We start from the raw sequence: 23,630 nt of genomic DNA, 5'->3' as shown, positions 1-23,630 counted from the left end.
CAATCAACCATTTTTTTCAGTACAGTTTGTAACACACATGGTCTCATTATTTCCCCTGTTCCTTTATGCAGTTGGCTCAAGTGAAGTTTGTTAAATACCCCCTTGGATGTCAACACAAATGCAGACTTCAGCAGTAGAGCTTGCCCAGAAATCATTGAGATCTAATAGAATTTGTTTTTTGAACACGGAAAAAAGGGCAAAAGCAGCTGTTTAAAAGCCAAAGCTGTAACATATTTTTAAAAACTTAATATTTAAAAATTGTGACATTCAATTTGTGGTTTTCAGCCTGGGCCTTATGTAGCAAACTACTTGATGACTGCTGATGTATCTACTTTATGTTGTAAGACTGCTAGTAAGCAAGTTAAGAACCACTCTAGCAACAACAAAAAAGACAGGCAACACAGAATGGCTCTCATGCTAAACCCAAAGATTAAGCTGGACAAACAATTATTCACAAACTGTAAGTATGCTCAATCTTCTCAAACCATTTGCTTAGATAGGTGATTAGCCCAGGGTGGCTAACATAGCAAGGACATTCCTACTGAAAACCCTGCTCCCTGTGGCGTCCTCCACTTGTCCAGTGGCCTGTTATATAACATAACTGCTGTGCAGTTCCAAATGGTGAGGAAAAGTTTTAGAGCTTGGTTTGTGATGCATATTTGGATTCCATATAGTCAGAGGATTATGGTATTTGTTTGGGCTTTCAAGTGGTGCAACTGGCTAAGAGTGTTGCATTCTATTGCCAGGACTAGAGCTGGAACCCTGACATTGCCAAAGCCATTCGAGAAAGCACCATTGGATGTGTTCTCTGCATGGAAAGTGTGGCTTAGTTCTATAGCAGTGCATGCCAGAGATTTACATCAGCCACAGAATCAGACAGTGTGCACATTCAGCTACCCTATGTTATACTCTTACACATGACGTGATGCCATAGAAGAACCTCTTTTAGTTCCCTAAAGAGCATTTCTGTAGATGGTTCTTTTAAAGAATGATTATTATAAATGAGATCTACCTGTGTGAAGAACATAGTATAAGTATAAGGACACTTCACATAAGGTAAAGTTAATAAAGCATCGACAGTAATGCGCCAGTAAAGGACCAAGAAAAGAAGGAAATACAACCAACTTCCAAGACTGAGCTTTGGTAGTATAGAAATCTCTTCCTGCAGATTTCTTCAAAAAAAACTGAATGCAAGTGTGCTGAAAACCTGTAACAAAGGCAAATGATGGACACACTAAATACTGGGAAAAAAAAGATATTTAATTTAGATTTTGAGGTTTCATGTGTCATATGACTAGTTAGGTTTAGCTTAAAACCCCAGGCTTTAGATTAGATGAGTTGCAAGATCTATTTGTCTTTGTAGAACTACTGAGGATTTCATATTTGCCTGTGTTCGCCCTTCTTATATTTTTGACCTTGTTGCTAGATTTTTGGACTTTGTCTTTTTGCATTTTTGCCCATTTTTGGATGTGGTTTCCTGTGTTATGTTTGTCCTTTTTTGTCTTTCTGCCTTTTTGGATTTGCCCCATGCCTGGTCACTGATTACAAGTCTTTTCAAAACCTGTGCAAGTAAAGCCTCATTTCTTTTTTCCATGAATGTCTGGCTGGTTCTGTTATGTTACTGTGTTATTATCTGTTAAGTACATCCGTTTTTTTCCCTCACACTGAGAAATCAATAACATGTACTTAATGGCTGTATTTCCTGGAAATTAAATAAGTGAAGCATGGTCTCTGACATTTGCACAATACTGAATAAGGCTGTACCAGGAACCATACTTTCAAGCCAAAAACCAGGAAATTTTAAGAATGCATGACCCTCCTTTAAGCGCCTTTGAAAAGATGTGGTGGCCAGCTTCAAGTGTCTTGGGGGAAGCTTGCTCTTGGCTTCTCGTGCTCAGATTGGACAGTGCTGTATCATAAAAGAAAATTCAGACTGTGACTGGGAGCTGGCAGTGTCTAACACTGAGAAGATAGCTGGGCAAGAATCCAAAAAAGAATTACACTATTTGTTACACTTCAGTAGGTCAAGATATATTTTAGATTCTCCTGCTCACTGAGAGCTTTCACTGAAGCCTCAGTCTCAGCTGGGCTTCCCTGCATATATAAAGAGTTGAATTTGTATTTGAATGCGAATGCTGGAAAAGTCTTTTAAGAGGTCATAATCATTATAGCAAGAAGTGTGCACCAAGCGGTCATTACTGCTAAGCACTCTCTCAATCTTTCTCTTTCTCTTTCCTCCCAGAGATAATCATTATATCTTCTATTCACACTAAAGCGAACATGGAGCTTCGAGTAGATTCCTGGAATGTTTATTCTCTAGGGTTCCTCATGTTTATTCTCTAGGGTTATTTCACAGGATCACCTTTAAGAAAGTAGATGCAAAATCAGTGTGAAATCTTTCTGAATTAGTGAGCACCTCTCCACTCTTGTGGTCTGAACAACCTGACCTCCCTCCCACTGCTCTGATCTGTTTGCTTGAGTCTGGCCTTTCCAACTGGCAGGAATACCTGTAGCTCTGAGAGAGAGAGAGAGAGAGAGAGAGAGAGAGATAGAGAGAGTGCTTCTCCCTCAACACAATCTCACTGATTAGCAAGGCGCCACAGGCATTACATAAACCCTGCTTATAACATTTTGCAGAAGAATACCTGTCAGAATCCATTTGGAATGGATGTCAGTATCCAGAATACTCCAGAGGGGAACCAATGCATCCATACAGAGATAAAAGAAGCAGGTATGTGTGTGTTGTGACCCTTTCTCTATGTACAGTATGAATATTTGTTGAGTCAGGGTCACTATGCACCATATCATGTCGTATGGAGCTTCACTAAACAGCCTGAAAACACCATCAGGCCAAAGATATTTATGCCTCACTATGGCTACTACTACTGAAAATGACGGGCTTAATGCATAGTACTCGGAAAGCTATAGCCTTAAAGTAAATACATTTGTTTAAGCATCATTGTTTAGATGTCAACAGCCACACATTAAATGTTCATAGGTTTCTAGACATCCCTAAAAATTTTCATGAAACTACTTGCATGTTGCATGTGAGTTTCCTGCAATATAATTTCCATGCCACTTGATAATTACACTGAGAAATAAAAACCACAACACAGGCTTTAATGTTTTTATTTATTTATTGTCTTGCTATAAAGTCCTATAAAGGGCTTTTTTTATCTTCCTTGTATTTTTTCCAGCAGTCACTGCTGTTTGTTTATTTTTTCCCTACATCTATTTATCTACTGTATCTTTTATCCATCTGTCTTTACAATATATTTGTGTTTATGTTAAGCATTTAAAAATTGCCACTAATGCAAAATTAGCCACTACAGTTTTCACCCACTTGATGTCTCGCTCATCTATTCTTAGGAGCAAAACAAATTAATTTCCGCATAATCTTCTGTAATGATTTTCATCTTTTGAATCTGAGCCCTGTGTAAAATAGGGAAGCTTCAGTACAGGAGAAGTTGAAAATGTAAAGCCAGCCTAAGAAGCACCTAGGTTGATACAGGGTTTCTCCTAGCTTGTATGAACAGAGAACATTTTGGATTAAACTGTATGAAAGACCACAGTCAGCAATCAATGGCAAAACTATGAATAGCCAGGTTAGTGCATTTGCTAACACTGATTTTAATATGATGTCTATTGATAAACAATGTTACAGAACACAGATCAATTAAGATCAGTTAACTAGCCAAGTTAGCTTTTCTTACCTTAGCTGCTGGTATCTTCATAAATTAGCCAGATTAAGCAAGATCTGTGCCATTTGCGGCTAAAACATTCAGTGTAAAGATAAATATCACCTTATTGTACTTCTACACATGCTAGCATTTGTATCATTTCATATGTTTAATAAAAGACCTTGTGTACACGACAATGAGTTATACTTAGCATAGCACCAACTAGCTCTAGTGTTAGCTCTTTAGCATAACCTCCTCCTTATTAGACATTCAAATATCCCCATTAATGCTCAGTGGCTAAAAGCTTTCAGTGGTGTGATTAATGTTAACAAGGTTTCTATAATCCCTTTAAATTGACCTTGGCCACTTTTAAATAGTTAATTATAGTAAATTAATTAAATTAATTATAAATAGTAAATTAATTATAGATTTGTCTAGGTTTGCTTTTGCCTGGATGTGTACTGACCTGTGCCTGTGAGGACTACAAGTGTTGTATGGTCTGTATTACAGCCACCCAGCATTTACAGAAAGTCCTGCCTCCATGCCTCGGTCATTACTGGTGCTATATAAATAAATGTGTTGTTATGTTTCTAATCATTATTGATCCACATCACACTTATAATGAAGAGTGGTATTGTAGCCATATCTGATCACACTTACGGGCAGTGGGCACAGCACTTGACCATGGCTAGAAATTCAGCTATATGGTGAAGTGCAGACCATGTATCACTTACCAACTCCTTCACTTATGTGCTGTAATCAATTTCAAACAGACTCCCTGGAAGATCCTTTTTCCTTCCAGCACTTTTCCTTACTTTTCTCCTCTCCTCCCAGCGATAGCCTGGGAAAGGAGCCAAAAGGTGTCCCGTTCTCAACTATACTTGTCAGTAGAAGTTACTTATGCCGTTAAGAGCCTGGAATGAGGCATTGAGCCATACACAGTTCCGCTCAGGAAAACCCCCTCTATTGTAAACCCTGTAATAACATTGCAGAATCATTGTAATAGCACCTGTTAGCTACTTTATCAGAATAAGGATGGTGGAAGAAGCACTGCTTGATGAAAAAAACACATACCTCTGTTACTGCAGATCTTGCCGTCTGGAGATGTGCATCTCCGCTTGCTTTCCCATGGGCTGATGTCACACTGGAATTCACATTTATCTCCATGCCAACCGGCTGAGCAGTAACAGTTTCCACAGTAACACTTTCCATGGCCTGCAACCAAAAACGGCGGGAGAGAGAACAGACGACAGCCAGTCGAGTGTTAGAGTTGCACGGCTCTATTGCATTATCACTTGACGCCACAGAGGAAATATGGCTGAGGCATTCTGTGTGCTGTCCAGTCATTTAAATGCACTTATAGGGGACACATTACGGCTCTATTAATTGAAACCTTTAAAGCAATTTAATGATTTTATTCCCTATAAAGCCTTAGTAGCCAAAGATATAATATGCACTTCTCAAATGAAATTACAGGCTAGTTAATTAAAGTGGACCAGCTGGGGATGCAGTTCCTCTGGGGGTGCTGTATAAGGTGCCCACTACCTTGAAGTATGGAGTAGGTTTATGATATAGTGAGTGTAACTTAACCTTAAGTGAAAAAAGTACTGTTCTGCCCTCATACATGCCCTCATGCAAGATTAGCTGGTTAGCTCTTACACAGCCAGAGCCTGCTGGTGGGCCTAAAGTTTTATTCCACACTTCTATAACCTAAGAATAGCTCAGCCAGTTTGCCCTGAAGTCCCTGTAGTTACTGAATAATAAGCAATAGTTTGTAATAAGCCTGGGATTTGCAACCTGGTCATGAGGGAGCTCAAGAGTGGCCTGCTTGACGTTCAGTTTTGTCTCTGTGGAACACTGCGAGGCACAAAATACATAAATAAGGCCCTGTATGGTTGCGCAGCTGAAGATTTGTTTAACAGAAAAATAACAAACAAGTCAGTTGGTGTCTTTAGTCCTCAAATAATTATTAAGTGTATTTAATACATCAAACTACAGGTCAAAGAGAATTTGCCCATCACTGCTCTACTATATTGTATTATGTTTCATTAATGTTTCACATTATTTTTACAATATGCTTTCAAGACCAAATTGATATTTAAGCATCTGCACCAAATTAGGTTTCATGCACAGTGAGTGAGTCAGAGTTTAAAATAAGCCACTAAATTTAAACATTTAACTTTCCAGCAGAAAAATAAGCCTCACAATGAGACTTACAGGCACTGTAAAGCTGAACGTGGTTTCATGCTGTGGTGTTTGGAGCGAGCAGTTAGAAAGGCGTACCTCCACACACCTCTCCCGAGTCCTCGTCCAGGCACTGGCTGTCGTCACACTCGCAGTGGCGGCCGCTGATGAGGCCTTTGCCATCGGGGTTGTGGCACTTGCAGCTGCCGCAGTGACATGTTCCTATTGGCCACAAGTACAAAAGATGATGACTGAGATAGAGGCTGTGAACTGTTAGCACCACACATACAAACACACAAATACCTGAAAAGGTATGCACCAAAAATTTGGCAAAAAAAATAGAAAAGGTTATACTCTTTTCATTTAATGAAATATTAAATAGGAGCGGGGCTGTATGAAGAGAATGCACTGGCGAAAAATCTAATTTACACAATTTTCCACCTCATTCAGTCATTCAGTCAAGACATGTTTGGTGTCCAAATGTTCTTTAGTTTCATGCTGGAACAAACACTAGAAGTCAATAGTCACCCAAATCTTTTTTTTTCGTTTATGTGAGGAGTGAGTGGAGTAATGAGATAAATGGCACCAGCAAACAAACACTGCACTTCTACTGTTTTGCCAAAGCTGACAAATGGGTAATACAAAAAAACGTCAGGTCATAATACCCAGTGGTAGTTATGATGACATTAAGACAGAAACAGAAAATATCCTTTTTAACTCTTTACAAATCATTTCACTGATAATGCGACTTGCACTATTGTTCAAGAGTTTGGAATTGCTATGTTTGATAATATTAATGTAGTTCAACAGCATGAATGTGGGCAAGTTTTTTTCAGTGTATTATTTGTCATTCAATAATTTGTAGATGTGCCTAAAAGCTTGAATTGACTAAACATCTAAAATATTCTCTGGTGTCTATCCCATAGTATTTCACTCAGCATCACTTATTATTGAGCAGCATAACAATTATCAATATGACACATGATTCCAAAGTGTAGACATTTTTGTATTACAGATGAAAAATTCATTGAAAACATTTATTAATATTTAATGTTTATATTCATCATATAAGTTGATATTTGCATGTTTAGGATTAAACAGGCCTACAGCAAAGTGTCAAAATAAAACTATTTCAGTGGAAATGACACTTTCAGTGGTAATGGGACAATTTGATATTTCCAATTCCACTTTGTTTTCAAGGAATCGTATATAAAGAAATGGACATACTTTTGTGGTTTGCTTTAGCTTCCATGCTTCCGTTTTTTCTAGTACTACCTGAGATGCTGACTAACTTGGTTTGCTGTATCAGAAGAGGTCACAATCTCTGGGCCTTGTCTGCAAAACAAGCCATGGACCAACTGGCACTGATAGTGTGAATGACTGTAATATTCTCCATATTCCAGCAGTGTCTGAAGGCTGGAGAAACGAGTATGTGTAATGCAAATATGAGACAAATAAGCTGAATAAGAAGCCAAATTCAACCTTGTAGAAATTCACACATGAAGCAACTTTTAACATCTTTTTTTGTCAGGTTACCTCTCGGCTTTGTGGGGCTAGTGTTAAAATGGAATGTCGGCCATACCACCCATTGAAAAGACTGACTTTCCAATAATAGCATGTTTTATTACCTTGTAGCTTTTGCATTTTTGATTCAAAATCATAAATAAAAAGTAAAAATAATATTATTTATCCAAAAAAAATCGACCCTGTATGTTCTTTAGCTGTGGTTTTGGTCTCAGCCGAGAATGATCCTTCCCCTGTATCACTCACTGTGAGTTCATATAAATTTACCCTGCAGGCATGAGAGCATATACTCTGAAATAAAACCCAGACACAGGCTCCAACACTGCACACATGTGTTCACCAGCTGGGTCCTCACCCCCTGTTGCACATCACACTTTCAACTTCATGGCTTTAGGGCAGGTCAGGGTTAAGAGTGGTGGACAAGGTCAGTTTAATTACACACAGGAGTTCACTGGGCATGTCAGTGTGTTGCAGTATAATGTGAAAACATCTACTGACTATGGCACATTCACCATCACTGTCTTCAAGAAAATTTCAACATCCAAAAACATATATAAACAGAAGTACATGACCCACCTTGGGGTCAATCCAATAATAGACTGTGCCTGGAGCTAATTCTTTCTCTGGCCTGTGTGCAAATGACAAACCTCATACAGGGTCCACAGCTGGACAGTCGATTTCAAGAGAAGAGCAGATGACAACATAGGCATGTTTCACACATCAATAATAAAAGTGTACAATAATCAAAACATACCTTAAACAGAAATGCATCTCTAAGTATTCATTTTGAAAAGGTACTGTGGTGGAATTACACAAGCCAACACCATCACCTACATAGTGCAGCTATTTTGGATCTATGAATCTAGTAATTTTACAGTAAAGACAAATCCTAAAGAGATTAGCATGAGCATGTGCATGTATCTTTATACATTATGTCTACAGTGTATTTTTAGTTGATTATCTGTATGTGTGTTTGAAGCAGAAATGCACATTCATACTAGAAATGTTTTAATGTCTATGAGCTTAACTTATATTAGCATAATAATCAAGAAAATCTAATAAACAATATCATATTTTGCAAGGACACATTCTGAGCTTTTTTGTGTATATGTTTTTTTATGCAATTTTATCTCCAATTCTGTTATGACCAGTTCCCACCCACTACCTAGGTCTCCCCCTGCATTGATTTTTTTTGCACTGCCACTTATTGTGCTTGGGGAAGAACTAGCTTCTGCTTCAGCTAACAGACACCTGTAATGGCTGTTGGCAGGGGGAGGGGGAGGGCAGCAAGATCATTCAGATTACTGATTGACAGGGATCAAATTCACAACCTTTTGACAAAAGAGCCAGTGTTTTGAGAGTAGTGCCACTTGGGAACCCAGGCTTTAACTGTACCATCTACCCTCATTGCTTCCCTCACAAGTTGTGAAGACTGAAACAGACAGTAGTCTTTCTTTTTACATGAGCAAGAACGGCGTACATATTAACTACATAGATACATACAACTACATACTATTAACCACACACATATAACTACATATTCAGTTACATGTTTGCATATAAACATTGCCCATGTTAGATGTTCTGTGAAACCTCACCTGCATTGGAGCACACCACTCCCTGAGCATTGCGGCACAGGTCTTTGCTCTTTCGGCTGGAGAGCTTGCAGTTCTTCTGGTGCTGACAGGCCTCTCCAAACCAGCCCTCATCACATATGCACTTACCACATTCGCATGTGCCATGACCTGCAGTAACACACACAAACACACTTTACAGTTATTGATTGTTGTGAATGGAAAGTTCATTCCTAAAATGAAGGTACGATACGGTTACCTAGTATGAAAATAAAATGGCTGAGTGGCAAATGAAATTACACTGGTGGCGCACACAAGGTCAATGAGAGATCGATTTTATGATTAGTTTCAGATTTGTAGGGTATTCGGAGAAGAGGTGAAGGGCAGTGTGATGTTCAAGCCATTAACAATCTACACTTGCATGCTTCAGTAAAGAAACCCCATTACACTGTGTGTGTGTGTGTGTGTGTGTGTGTGTCTGTGTGTGTCCAAAAATCTTAAAGCCTGCTGCATAAGGAGTCAAATTAATTGTTTGTTTTATTGTTTTTAAGGCCATTCCAGACTAAAACCAAAAAGATTGGTAGAATAGGTAAAAATTAAACAAGAGCAGAATGCAATGGTTTATAAATTGTCTTTTAGAGATATTTAATTGAAGACAGTAATATTTTACCTTATCAGCTTTAATGATTTTTGTCACTTTTTAAAAAAATGTGTGAATGACTAATGCAATAGTTTATGTAACATTTCTCAAAGCACAATTGCAAGGACATTACTAAATGATGCAGAAAACTCCAAAGAAATGTCTGTGCATAAAGTGCAAGGCAAAAAACAGTACTGAATGCCTGTAACCTTTAAATCCTCAGATAATCCTCAATAAAAACTGACATGCTGTGTCATTCTGTTTTGAATATAAATACATTGGCTCAGGAATACTTGTCATTGAACACAATTTATCGCTGCACTAAAAATGTGAGTTATAACTACTACACAACCCTAGCAGAAGCCGAAACACCGCTGACTTCTCTGGGCTAAAGCTCTCCTGAGATGGACTGACACAAAGTGGAAATGTGTGCTGTGATCTATCGAGGCCACCTTTCTGTATGTGGAAGTGTTAGAGTCAATGGCATGAGTAGCTTGCACATCCATTTAGGCAGTGTCTTTTTCAGGGACATCCATGCTTGTTTCAGCAAGGCTATGCAAAGCTACATTCTCCATGTGCTACAACATCATGGCTTCATAGTTAGAGTGTAGCTGCTAGACTAGCTTGCCTGTGGTCCAGACCTGCCTCCCATTGAAAACATGTGGCACGTTATGAAGTAAAATATACAACAACAGAGAACTCAGCCTTTCGATTAGCTGAAGTGTTGTTTCCAGCAACAGTAAGAAAAAAAATCCCCTTCACAACTACAGCAGTTGATGTTCTCAGTTACCAAACAATTACTGAATGTTGCTGAAGGGAAAGGTGATGTAAGACAGCTGTAAACATACCCCTGTCCATTTTTGGAACATGTTACAGGCATCAACTTTAGAAAACCATTTATTTATATATATATATATATATATATATATAAACAATAGTTAATTGGATGAAATGTTAAATATATTTTCTTTATTCTGTTTTAAATTATATACAGATCAAAATGCTATCTGTTTTTATTTACATTTTCCCGCTATCACAAGTTTTTTGGAGGTTTGTGCCATGTAAAGTTTTGTGCCATATCCTGTGGAGGTTTGTGCCATATCCTACATTTTTCTTATATTTTCCCACTTGCGGTCCACAGACATTTGTGTGATTTTATGTATTACTTCTACACAGCCATTTTTCGAGTCTCTCTTTACCTCTTAAAACTGATATAAGATAAATGAGCTCTGTTCTGATTTGCTGTCCTGTGTGTTATCTTATACAAAGAGCACTCAGAGATGACTCTCCTTATATTTACAGAGTGAATGGGTGGGGCTAAACTCTTGGATGATAAATATAATACATGTATAAGATACATGTGAACATACTGGTTCTTGTGACATCACAGAAACAGCAAATTCAAAACAGGCTGTTTTTGCAGTTTAGTTTACATATATGCTGTACTGATACTTGAATAATGATACATGAATAATTTTGCAGATTTCTTCAACTCCCTTATTTCCAAAATGCAAGAGATATTTCGTTTTTCAAAGATGTGGGCCCTTTTATATATTATTTGTCATGTTATTCAGTGTTTTGTAGTGCAGCACTGCATCTCTCAGCCTCCTCAATTTGACAGAATTCACAGTTTTGTTCCCTTTTTTGTTTTTGTCCATCAGTGTTCTCTCACTAAGACACTCAGCATGCATTATGCAAATGAGTAATGCAGAGATTAGGAATACTTCCAAACAATGACAAAGAAATTCACTAATGCACTGATGTAGAGGCTAAAAATGAAGAGATGTTATATTGTGCTTTCTAGAAGCTTCCTTCTACAGTCACCAACTACTGAAAATCCTTTCAAAATAGCCCTTTCTATCATTGTCAGAAGGGAGATTTCCTAGTTTTTAAAGAGAAAAATAACTTTCTCTAGGCACTACTGGAGGATGCAAGTGGACATGTTCACAACAAATTCTAATGATGACTGTTATTTTGTCCAGATTCAGACTGTCCATTTAAACAGAGACTTACGACTGGATCACTTTACAATGGCAGACTTAAACAGACTAAAGACGTGTTTAAATTGGGCCTTTTATGTAAGGTGGTCAGTTGGAGTAAGGAGCTCTTTTTTTCCAGTTTCAACTAATGATTTCTTTCTAAAAGTGGAAAAGTAAATGTGCATGCTTATATGGGCCATTCTACTTAATTAGTTCAAATAGTTCAATTTGGGAAGCGTCTGTCCCAAATCCTAACCCCAAAATGTCTTTGAGGGTAACTTGTGAAATTATCACTATATTTTGTTAATTTTGTTTTGTTTAGATTTAGATGTATAATAAGTTACATTTTAAATGAAAAAAAAACTTCATTATCAATATAAAAAAAACACTGTCCCACTTTTTCCATTTTACTATACTACTATATTACTACACAAAGTGTTTTAGTGTATCTGCAGAGCCTTATTTTAGCCACACCTCTGCATTTCAGAGCAGGAAGTGAGACTTCACCCCTCATGGCCACATGGTGAGCAGGTAGATCCCACTGTTTTGAAGTAAATGTGCCCCGAACTCTTAAAATGAGTTATAACGGTCACTATCAAAACACTTTCAGAACACATTAAGTGATTTTTTTTGTGTTTGCTAGTCATGCACTGAGTTGAGTTATGCTTAAAGTTTGATGACAACAGATAACTAAGTTTTTACCTTTGGAGAAACTAACTGATCTGCACCATAATTCAGGAAAATTTTGAAAGATATGGTCTCCTTTGTACGTATATTTGGAAATCTAAGCATACTCATTCCATGACTTATTTACTTGCCTCTATGTTCCCTTGTTTGTAATTCTATATGCCCTGCTCAGTTGCTTTATATGTCGTAAACTGCATGGAGTGTGGCCTGATACGTATTATTTATTTTTTTATTGTTATTTATTTTTATCATTTTTTTTCCTTATTCTATTTTATACATGCATCCCTGGAAAAATCCAATAAAAAGATTTAAAAAAAAAAAAAGTTCGATGACAAAATGGGATGTTCAGGGAGCAGCCGAAAGAAGAACAAGAAGAAGAAGTCTTTTTAAAATATTTTTTTGATAAAATAAGCATAATTAATATATAACGTCACTCAAAGCAAAAGGACTTTAGTCTAAAGTCTGAATCAGTTAAAAGTCGGAAATGGGTTTTGAAGTCTGAATTTAAACCAGTTTAGTAGAAAGATCCATATAATTTTTTAAAAGTCAACCTGAAATCAAAATTGACCTTGTGTACCTTGTTAGATTTCTGGTCATATTAAGCTTGACCCATCAAAATTTGTAAACCCACCTCTAAAACTTTCCTACCTTGTTAGATCATGTGCCTGGTTATATTAAACACATATTCATCATATCAAAACAATTAAAATTCAAAGACAAAGTTCTTGTTTTACCATAATCTTTAATCAAAGTGTGGAGACTTATATCTGCTTCTAAAGCATCTTCTGAGTTTTAATTAAATCACTGTACACCTGCAGTTGGAGAAAAATAGTATTAACATACATCTTATTAAGTACATGTTTTTTTTTGTATGTACACTCAGTGTTCATTCTACTGTAGTCTACTGTTGTTCATCTGTTACTCTACATACTTTGTTAGCGCCCTTTTAACCAGTTATTCAATGATCAGGACCTCCACAGGACCACCACAAAGACACAAAGTTGGCTGGATATTTTTGGTTGGTGGACTATTCTCAGTCCAGCAGTGACACTGAGGTGTTTAAAAATTCCAGCAGCACTGCCGCATCTGATCCACTCAGACTAGCACAACACACACTAACACACCACCACCATTTCAGTGTTACTGCAGTGCTCAGAATGATCCTCCACCCAAATAATACTTGCATGGTGGTGGTCCTGTAGGGGTCCTTATCACTGAAGAACAGGGTAAAAGGGGGCTAACAAAGTATGTAGAGTAACAGATGAGCAACACTAGACTACAGTAGAATGAACACTGAGTGTAGATACAAAGTGGGCTAACAAAGTATGCAGAGAAACAGATGGACTACAGTCTGTAACTACTCCTATATGGTTGAGTGGAGCTCATATAATGGACAAAGAGTGTATACAAGGTAGGTGCACTTTTAAAAAAAGTATAAAAAATATATTTCACTTTGCCCTCTTGCCACCAATACCCATCATCAAATATACACAATACACTAAATATACACAATGCACAACCCTCCCTGATGCTTTGTTTCACTCTAGAATCTATGAGTTCTGATTCACACTGATTGATTTTATGTTTAGCTACCCTGTGAAAACATTTGGCTAAAGCACATTGTCCTTGGCCTAAAGAAATGAGTCATTGAGTCAAGGAAAATTCTTGCTGTGCCAATAATGTTGGTGATGTTGAACAATCATTGTATCCATAGTGTACAAGTGTTCCTCTAGCTGAATAGCTGTCTCAGGTCACTGGGGTTTCTTTCCCGACTATAAACATAACTGTCTCTTTATGGCTTTTTTTTTGCCAGCTTTACTGCTTCATCAATAGACTGTGACATGTATTATATAACCATGTCAGGGAAATGAATGCGTGCTGAAATGCATTGCATTTTCACACAATTTAAAAAAAAAAAAGAATATTCAAAGATGAAAACAAAAAGAGGAGCCACTAAAAGCATCAGTGACACAAATGAAAGGGAGCTCAGGTCGATCCTTCATGTGAAGCCTAGAGGCTTGTGTAACTGCAGAAACGGTGCCATGGTAATGTGCTTTACCACCCCTGATAGCATGAAACACTTCAGTGACAGACAGAAAGGAGTTTAATCCCACGTAATCAAAACCCTCCTGCAAACGTTCAATCCGCTCCCCAGTTTTACAGTCCATTATAGAATCCAGCACTGCTAAAAAGACTGCCAGAATGCAATTGATGGCACAGTGTCTCGCTCTCTCCACACTCGTCCCTTGCTGAAAATGTACACTTGCCTTAACATGAGAGCAATTTCAACATCTTTATTTCCCTCTCTCAGTCCATATTTTTCAATCTGTTTGTTCTAACAACCCACTCATTATTCATGATTCCAATGGCACCCAATGAAAATTAAGGAGCAAAAATCAGCTTCATGCATTGCATTGCTGGCAACTTATGAATTATACATTTCTTGTAGTGCTAGCTTCAATCACGGCGCGTTCTAATCCATCAGGTAAATCTAATGTCTTCTTCAAGGGCTATCCATCAGTCTTTAACAATAGCCTTGTTCTGTCGCTGTACTCATTACTGGAGTGCCCTAGCTGCTCGTCACAGTCATTCAGTGTTTTATGGCTAATCTTAAAGTAAAGGCAAGAATTATGCTAATACAAAATAGGGAGTCATCCATCTTGTGCATTATACATGGGAAAACAAATTGCTATTTAAAATATAATAAAACTGGTCTGGAATCCCTACTGGGCCACTGTATGTCTACAGATTATCCTCAGGTTTATATCTTCAGATTCAGATTTGTTCAGGTTTAATCAGTAATCTGTATTTCATAATTTGATTATCCTCTTAAAGTCCCAGGTTTATTGTACACTAAGTCTTATTATTCACTGACTACACAGTTTGAGCTATTCTAAGGATATAGTAGTGTGTAATAAAACATTGGGCCTGCTTGTGGGCCCGGGCCATTTCAAGGGTAAATAGAATACAGTCTATAATCATTGACATCTTGGTAAATATCAGTGAATTGTCGTCATCATCATCATCATCATCATCATCGTTGACCGCTTAATCTAGACAGGGTCGCGGTAGCAGTTGGAAGAGCAGAGAATTCAGATGACCCTGTCCCACGCTACTTTCTCCTACTCATTCCCAGGGACCCCAAGTCACTCCCAGGCCAACTTGGAGATGTAATCCCTCCAGTGGGTCCTAGGACGACCCTGTGGCCTTATCCCGGTAGGCCGTGCCTGGTACACCCCCACTGGGAGGCGTCCAGGGGGCATCCGAATCAGATGCCCGAACCGCCTCAGCTGGCTCCTCTCAATACGGAGGAGTAGCGGCTCTACTCCGAGCTTCTTTCAGATGGCCGAGCTCCTCACCCTATCAAATAGAGTGTAGCCCACCACCCTGCAAAGAAAGCTAATGTCCGCTACTTGTATTCACAATCTCATTCTTTCGGTCATTATCCACAGCTCATGACCATAGGTGAGGGTCGGGATGTAGACCGACTTGTAAACAGAGAGCTTTGCCTTATGGCTCAGCTCCCTCTTCACCACTACAGTCCGGTGCAGTGACCGCATTACTGCTGCCGCCTGTCCCAGCCTGCAGCGATCTCACAATCCCTCTTCCCATCACTCGTGAACAAGACCCCGAGATACTTAAACTCTTCCACCTGGGGCAAGTCCTTTCCCTTTACCTGGAGTGGGCATGCCATCCTTTTCTGGGCTAAGACCATGGACTTAGATTTGGAGGTACTGATCCGCACACCCACTGCTTCACACTCAGCTGCAAACCACTCCAGTGAGCGCTGGAGGCATCCATGTGAAAAAGAACATCATCTGCAAATAGCAGAGATGCCACCCTCCGGCCTCCACACATAATGCCCTCCTGATCTTGGCTATGCCTTGACACCCTGTCCATGAATATCACAAACAGGAGAGGAGACAGGGCACAACCTTGCTGGAGCCCAATGCTAATACTGAAAGGGTCCGACTTAATGCTTAGTATATGAACACAGCTCTCACTCTGGGAGTACAGAGATTGAATTGCCTGGAGTGGTAGCCCTGGTACCCCATACTGCTGGAGGACCTCCCACAAGATATCTCAGGGAACCTCGTCGTAAGCCTTCTCCAAATCCACAAAACAGATGTAGACTGGGTTGGCAAACTCCCATGCCCCCTCAACAATCCACGAGAGGGTGAAAAGCTGGTCCATTGTTCCACAGCCAGGATGGAATCCACATTGTTCCTCCTTAATCTTTCCCAGGGAGGATGAGCAGTGTGATAACCCAATAGTTGGCACACACCCTCCGGTACCCTTTTTTAAAAATGGGGACCACCACCCCGGTCTGCCAGTCCAAGGGTACCGTTCCCGAGGTCCATGCAATATTGCAGAGGCGCGTCAGTCATGACAGCCCCACAACATCCGGAGCGTTAAGCATCTTCGGACGAATCTCATCCACCCCCGGTGCCTTGCCACTGAAGAGCTTGCCAACTACCTCAGTGACCTCCACCATTGAAATGGAGCTTGACACACCAGAGGTCTTCTGCCCTCACTCCTGTGAGGGAGGCATGTCTCCCGGATCAAGGAGTTCTTCAAAGTGCTCCTTCCACTGACCGACATTATCCTCATTTGAAGTCAGAGTTTCCTCACCCTTGCCGATTACAGCTTGGGCGCAACCACCCTGACCACTCCTGAGTCGCCAGACAGTTGTCCAGAACCTCCTTGACAGCCTCCCTCACCACTGGTGTCCACCAGGGGGTTCTTCGGTTACCGCCCCGACAGACACCCACAAGCTTTTGGCCACAGTTATGCCTGGCAGCTTCTACAGTGGAGATTTTGAACAGGGTCCATTCAGACTCCATGTCCCCTACCTCCCCCGGGACATGAGAAAAGCTCTCCTGGAGGTGGGAGTTGAAATCATTCCGAACAGGGTCCTCCGACAGTCGTTCCCAGCACATACTATTCGCTTGGGCCTACCGGGTCTGATCATCAGTTTTCCATGCCATCTGATCCAACTCACCACCAGATGGTGATCAGTTGACAGCTCAGCACCTCTCTTCACCCGAGTGTCCAGAACATACGGTCCCAAGTCAGATGAAACGACAACAAAGTCGATCATTGACCTCTGACCCAAGGAGCTCTGGTACCATGTACACTTATGAACATCCTTGTGCTCGAACTTGGTATTTGTTATGGACTATCCATGCCTGACACAGAAGTCCAATAACAATTCACCATTCAGGTTTAGATCGGGCAGGTTGTTCTTCCCAATCACGCTTCTCCAGGTCTCCCAGTCATTGCCAACATGAGCATGGAGGTCCCCCAGTGAGACTATGGAATCTGTAGGCGGGACCCTTTCCAGAACCCCGCCCACTTGCTCCAAGAAGGCCAAATACTCTGACCTGTTGTTTGGAGCATAAGCACACACAACAGTCAGAGTTTTCCTCTCTGCGATTTTAATTCGCATTGAGGCGACCCTCTCATCCACTGGGACAAACTCCAACTGCACGGTTGCCAGCTGTGTATTCCCACTCCTGCCCGGCACCTCTCACCCTGTGCAACCCCTGAGTAGAAGAGGGACCAACCCCTATCAAGGAGTTTGGTTCCAGAGCCGACACTGTGGGTGGAGGTGAGCCCAACTATATCTAGTTGGTACCTCTCAACCTCCCGCACAAGCTCTGGCTCCTTCCCCCCCAGTGAGGTTACATTCCATGTGCCAAGAGACAGTTTTTGCTGCAAGGGCCTAGGCCGCCAATGGACCCCTGCAATCTCCCTCTGTCTGTGCAGCACTGCACCACTCCCCCCATGCTGGACCTTGCGGGTGGTGGGCCCACATGGTCCCTCCAAGCTGCCTCTTTGGGCTGAGCCTGACTGGGTTACATGGGCTGCCCGGCCACCAGGCACTCGCCTGGGGACACTACCCCCAGGCCTGGCTCCAGGGGTAGGTCCCAGGGACCCTATCAGGGTACATGGTATTCTGTTCCCATTTTTCATGGTGGGAATTGAATTGTCTTTGTGGTTCATTAGATCCATCTTATACTGAAATCACAGAAGAATGTAACCCTAAATCAAAGACCCTTGTGTGTTTTTTTTAACAAAACAACATTACAATTATTGGTACCCCTGCATTAAGTTCTTTGTGCAACCTCCCTTTGCCAGCCATATAGCAATGGGTCTTCTCTTGTAATGTTTATAGAGATGGGAGGACATAGATCAAGGAATCTGGGACCTGTCAACAACGTACAATCACTCTAGATTCTCCAGAGGTTTTAGGCTCTTCTTTTCAGCTTAGCCTAGTGGTTTTCAGTTGGGTTTAGCTCCTGGGACAGGGATGGCCTTGCCAAAAGCCTGATTATGTGCTCATTCAGCCATTTTAGTGATTGTGTTTTGGATTGTTGTCCTGCAGGAAGATCCAAGCACAACCCAGTTTTAGCATTTTGGAAGAAGGACTTGGAAGATCCTCCACCATACTTAACAGTATGGACCAGCTTCTGCTATGAACTCTATTATTATACCATATGACTATAGAACCTGGCTCCAGTCAAAGTTTCAGCAGTATCTAGACCTCTAGACATTCCTACATTTGTGGTAAGATGAAGTAAAAGCCTTTTTTCTGGCACACCTTCCAAATAGTTTGTTCATGTGGAGGTGGCATCTTATTGTAGTTTTGAAGACTTGGTAATCCCAAATAGCTACCATCAACATTTCCAACTGGAATCCTTGGAGAAAATTTTGCCTCTCTAACCATCCTCCTCACTGCACATGGAGTTAAAAAATAACATACGTCCTCTTTCAGGAAGGTCCACTACAGCTGAGGTTAAATGGTCAGGGCCCATTGGTGGTCCCAAGGTTTTAACACACACTTCTATAACCTAAGAATAGCTTAACCACTTTGCATTGGAGTCCCTGTAGTTGCTAATTGGTATAAAATATATAAAAATTAATTGTTGCCATCAAAGTGAATGTGGACGTTTTCAGATATTCAGGTAATTTTTAATAGGCATTGTCTGAATTATAAATGTCAACACAATTTTGCCTCATTTTGTTTGTGAGTTGTCTTATCTTTCCCATGTTGATGAATTACTAAGAGAACTAGGCGTCTGTGTCACCTCATGTTTAGACGCCAGTGAAAAAAGATGCCAGGTGGATCTTTCAGGTGGATCTTGAAAAAATGAAATAAAAAGGAAAACATTTTAGTTAATTCATTACAATTAAATTACATTTCATTGCACTTGTTCACTGAATTTCTAGGGGTGCCAATTGTGACATAATGGTGTATAAACTGTTGAGCCAACGCATCATGACCACACAGAGGTGAAGCGAATAATGCTAATTATGTCCTAACAGCAGTTCATGTCAAGGTCTGGGACATACAGTCATATGCAAAAGTTTGAACACCTTTGGTCAAATGACATTCTTTGTTGAAAATAAGTAAAACAGCCTCCACAAGTAGCAAACTTAAATAATATGACATTTTTCTTTAGGTTGTTTTCTTCTCATACTTTCAGTGTGATACTTATACAGCGCCTTTTTAACCATCTTTACCAAGAGGGCCAATAATCATTAAGATGGCTGTATAATCAATTAATACATCTACTAGGAGTATGATGCAATTAGTCCATATTGCAACACTGACTATATTTATATTATCATTTCTGATGATTGAGTATTTTCTTTTTTAAACTAAAACATTAGAGATGATGGCACAAACAGAAAAAACAGCAGTATTTATCAGTGATTGTGGCCCACACAATGCCTGAGATTTAACATCTCCTGTGTTTTACACCCACTGTCTTTGCAATGCATACTTGATCAGGCATCATTCATGCCAGGGACTGATCCTACAAGTAGAGCCAATCGCCTTGACATATTAATTGGCACCCACTCACTGCTAGAAGGAAGAATGTGGGCCTTGCTGTCCGCCACTTCCACACTCCTGTGCCTCGGGGGCTGTAATTTACCCACAAGCCCCTGGGGAGGCTGGCCTGTCTGAGCACTGTTCGGGTGGACTAAGACAGCAGTGCAACGCCCCTGGACTGGATGAGTCACCCGGAACAGCTGAGAACAGTATTAATAGGCCTTGTAACCTTGTCAGATAAATTGTAGATCAGTGAGTCATCTCTAGATGCTAATGGATGTTTTGCCATTCCAGTCAGCTGTTCTCCTTGATAACTCGATGAATTTGTTTAAGTGTGAGGAAATCAGATGAAGGCTTTATCTGTGTTAGTTAGGAGCACTAGTGCAGAATAATATTACCATGAATTACCTGACAGGAAAACAAGAACAGATAACAGAATTGTGCCACCAGCAAGACTGTCTCTGGAGATTTCTGTTGTGTCTTTTGATGTAGTGTAGTGCAGTTGACTGAAAAAGTTGATCTGTGGACCTACCAGTATTCTGAGATACACTGAAAGAAATGGCCTGTACCACCCAATTCCCATCAGCCATCTGCTCTTCTACCAGAAACTGTGGATCTGAAACAAGGCTGTACTATACTTTTTAAAAATGCAATTACATAAATACATAATTAAATACACAGTTATATATTTTATTGCATACATCTACATTTGGTTTAGATTCTGTATTAACGTGTTCAAATCTGCACCACAACTTCAAAACATTAAACATGGTGGCACAGTGAGCAGTGCTGTCACCTCATAGCAAGGAGGGCCTTGGTTTGATTCCCCGGCTGGGTGACCAGGGTCCTTTCTGTGTGGAGTTCATGTCTGCATGTTCTCACCGTGTCTGTGTGGGTTTCCTCATGTGCATGCACAAATTGCAATAGTACCACCATCGCACATGGTCAGTGAATCTGGCCCAAAGTGTACAAGAATAAAGCAACAAAACATAAGGAATTGTTTTCCAAGCCATTGGCAACTTGATACATTTCAGAGAGTTAATATGAAATCTGGCTAAATTGTTTTGTTATGGAATTTATTTGTTACAACTTTTATTGTTTTTCAAAGCTTATGAAATGTTGATTAATAGGTGAGGTATGCATGGTTTGTCCTACATTCAGTCTAAATGTGCTTTTACTTAATGAATGCCACAAACTAATAGCCAGATCCTAATATATTAGAAATAGCCACACGGCACTGACTTCACACACGGCAATTATGCTCCTGATTGGACTGTGCAGTAAAATAGATTGCTCTGATTAGCTATCTACACAAAAGATGATTGAATATAGGGCCATTTTTACATCACTGCAATTAATGCATTATTCCTATTCAATTATATATTTACAGCCAATGAAAATATCACACTGCACTGTGGTATTTTACCTGCAATGACTTTTTTTTCTATCCGAATCTTTCCAGTGGTAACATACACCACCCATTCCTGTTCCTGTAATGAGTAAAAAGGGGGAAAGAAATTGTCTGTGTTGTAATTTGTCACCCTATGCAGGAGTTCATTCTTTGATGAATGTTGGTTGAGCTGCGATTATAAAACAAGGCAAATTTTAGTCGGGCAATTATTCTGGTCTTGTTCTTCTCTTATTTTGTGTTGCGGAGCGTGAAATGATTGTGGTTGGACTCGGCTGTGCTGTGAATGAGGGGGAGACACCTGTCCAGGGTAATAACTCAGCTGAGCTCCACCAGACCTGTACCATGTCTGAGCCAAAGCACACACTCATAATTAGGGGAGCTGTTCTTTGCAGAGGATGTGTTCACTTATTTTCACTTAGAAAATTAACACAACATGTCATTTGACCAGCAGTGCTCAAACTGCAACCACACAATTATTTATGACACTAAGAGATGTACTGTTTGACTAAAAATGCAGTAGAAGGCCTTATTTATTACGCTTATTTTAGGATTAGGATGTAAATCCACATTCTGCATGTATTACAACAGCATTTCTCCGTATTAAAAGAGTCCGGGCGCTAAACTGGCTTGTCTGCAGTGCAGACCTGTGACCCACTGATATTATTTGGCACATTATGAAATGAAAAAGGAGACCCTGAACTGTTGAGCAGCTGAAATTCTATCTCAAACTAGAACAGAAAAACATAAGAACAGAAAAACATTTCACTTTCAAAACTACAACAGTTATAGCAGTTATTTTGAGCTCCCAAACGCTTCCAGAGATTATTAAACGAAGAGGTGATGCAACACAGTGGTAAACAGGCCCTTGTCCCAACTTTTTTGGAATGTGTTGCTGCCATAAAATTCAAAATGGGCAAAAAAACCAAAACAACAACAAACAAAAAAAACCAATATAATTTCTTGGCTAAATATATGAACAAGTACAGGCACAGCACAAATTGTGCCTTAAAGTGATCAGAATAAATGCTCACACCTAATGCATCAATGTTGCATAGAAACAATCAAACGTCTGACTCTGAAATCTGAAACGTGTGGTGATTTAAGCGCAATTGATGAATTACATCATCTGCAATGGACACGCCCATTTGTCCACACACATATATATATATATATATATATATATATATATATATACACTGCTCAAACAAATAAAGGGAACACATCCTAGATCTGAATGAATGAAATATTCTCATTGAATACCTAGTTCTGTACAAAGTTGAATGTGCTGACAACAAAATCACACAAAAATCATCAATGGAAATCAATTAACCAATGGAGGCCTGGATTTGGAGTCACACAGAAAATTAAAGTGGAAAAACACACTACAGGCTGATCCAACTTTGATGTAATGTCCTTAAAACAAGTCAAAATGAGGCTCAGTATTGTGTGTGGCCTCCACGTGCCTGTATGACCTCCCTACATCGCCTGGGCATGCTCCTGATGAGGTGGCGGATGGTCTCCTGAGGCATCAGACCTGGACTAAAGCATCCGCCAACTCCTGGACAGTCTGTGGTGCAACGTGACGTTGGTGGATGGAGTGAGACATGATGTCCCAGATGTGCTCAATCGGATTCAGGTCTGGGGAACGGGCGGGCCAGTCCATAGCTTCAATGCCTTCATCTAGCATTGTCCTGCATTAGGAGGAACCCAGGGCCAACTGCACCAGCATATGGTCTCACAAGGGGTCTGAGGATCTCATCTCGGTACCTAATGGCAGTCAGGCTACCTCTGGCAAGCACATGGATGGCTGTGCGGCCCTCCAAAGAAATGCCACCCCACACCATTACTGACCCACTGCCAAACCGGTCATGCTGAAGGATGTTGCAGGCAGCAGATCGCTCTCCACGGCGTCTCCAGACTCTGTCATGTCTGTCACATGTGCTCAGTGTGAACCTGCTTTCATCGGTGAAGAGTACAGGGTGCCAGTGGCGAATTTGCCAATCCTGGTGTTCTCTGGCAAATGCCAAGTGTCCTGCACAGTGTTGGGCTGTGAGCACAACCCCCATCTGTGGACGTCCGGCCCTCATACCATCCTCATGGACTCGGTTTCT

General features: G+C 40.3%; 1 protein-coding gene across 1 annotated transcript in view; it reads right to left on the bottom strand.

Moving 5' to 3' along the window:
• The window catches only part of itgbl1 (integrin, beta-like 1), a 123,742-nt gene that overhangs the window by 79,947 nt on the left and 20,165 nt on the right, over positions 1–23,630 (bottom strand). Inside the window, exons 3-5 of the mRNA XM_017720924.2 lie at positions 8,987–9,133; positions 5,964–6,086; positions 4,755–4,895 (exon numbers count right to left, since the gene is read on the bottom strand). Coding sequence (XP_017576413.1) covers positions 4,755–4,895; positions 5,964–6,086; positions 8,987–9,133 — 411 coding nt within the window. The remainder of the gene's footprint in view (positions 1–4,754; positions 4,896–5,963; positions 6,087–8,986; positions 9,134–23,630) is intronic.

This window comes from Pygocentrus nattereri, chromosome 6 (assembly GCF_015220715.1).
Source record: "Pygocentrus nattereri isolate fPygNat1 chromosome 6, fPygNat1.pri, whole genome shotgun sequence".
Taxonomy (NCBI): domain Eukaryota; kingdom Metazoa; phylum Chordata; class Actinopteri; order Characiformes; family Serrasalmidae; genus Pygocentrus; species Pygocentrus nattereri.
This window is presented reverse-complemented; position numbering and strand designations above follow the sequence as displayed.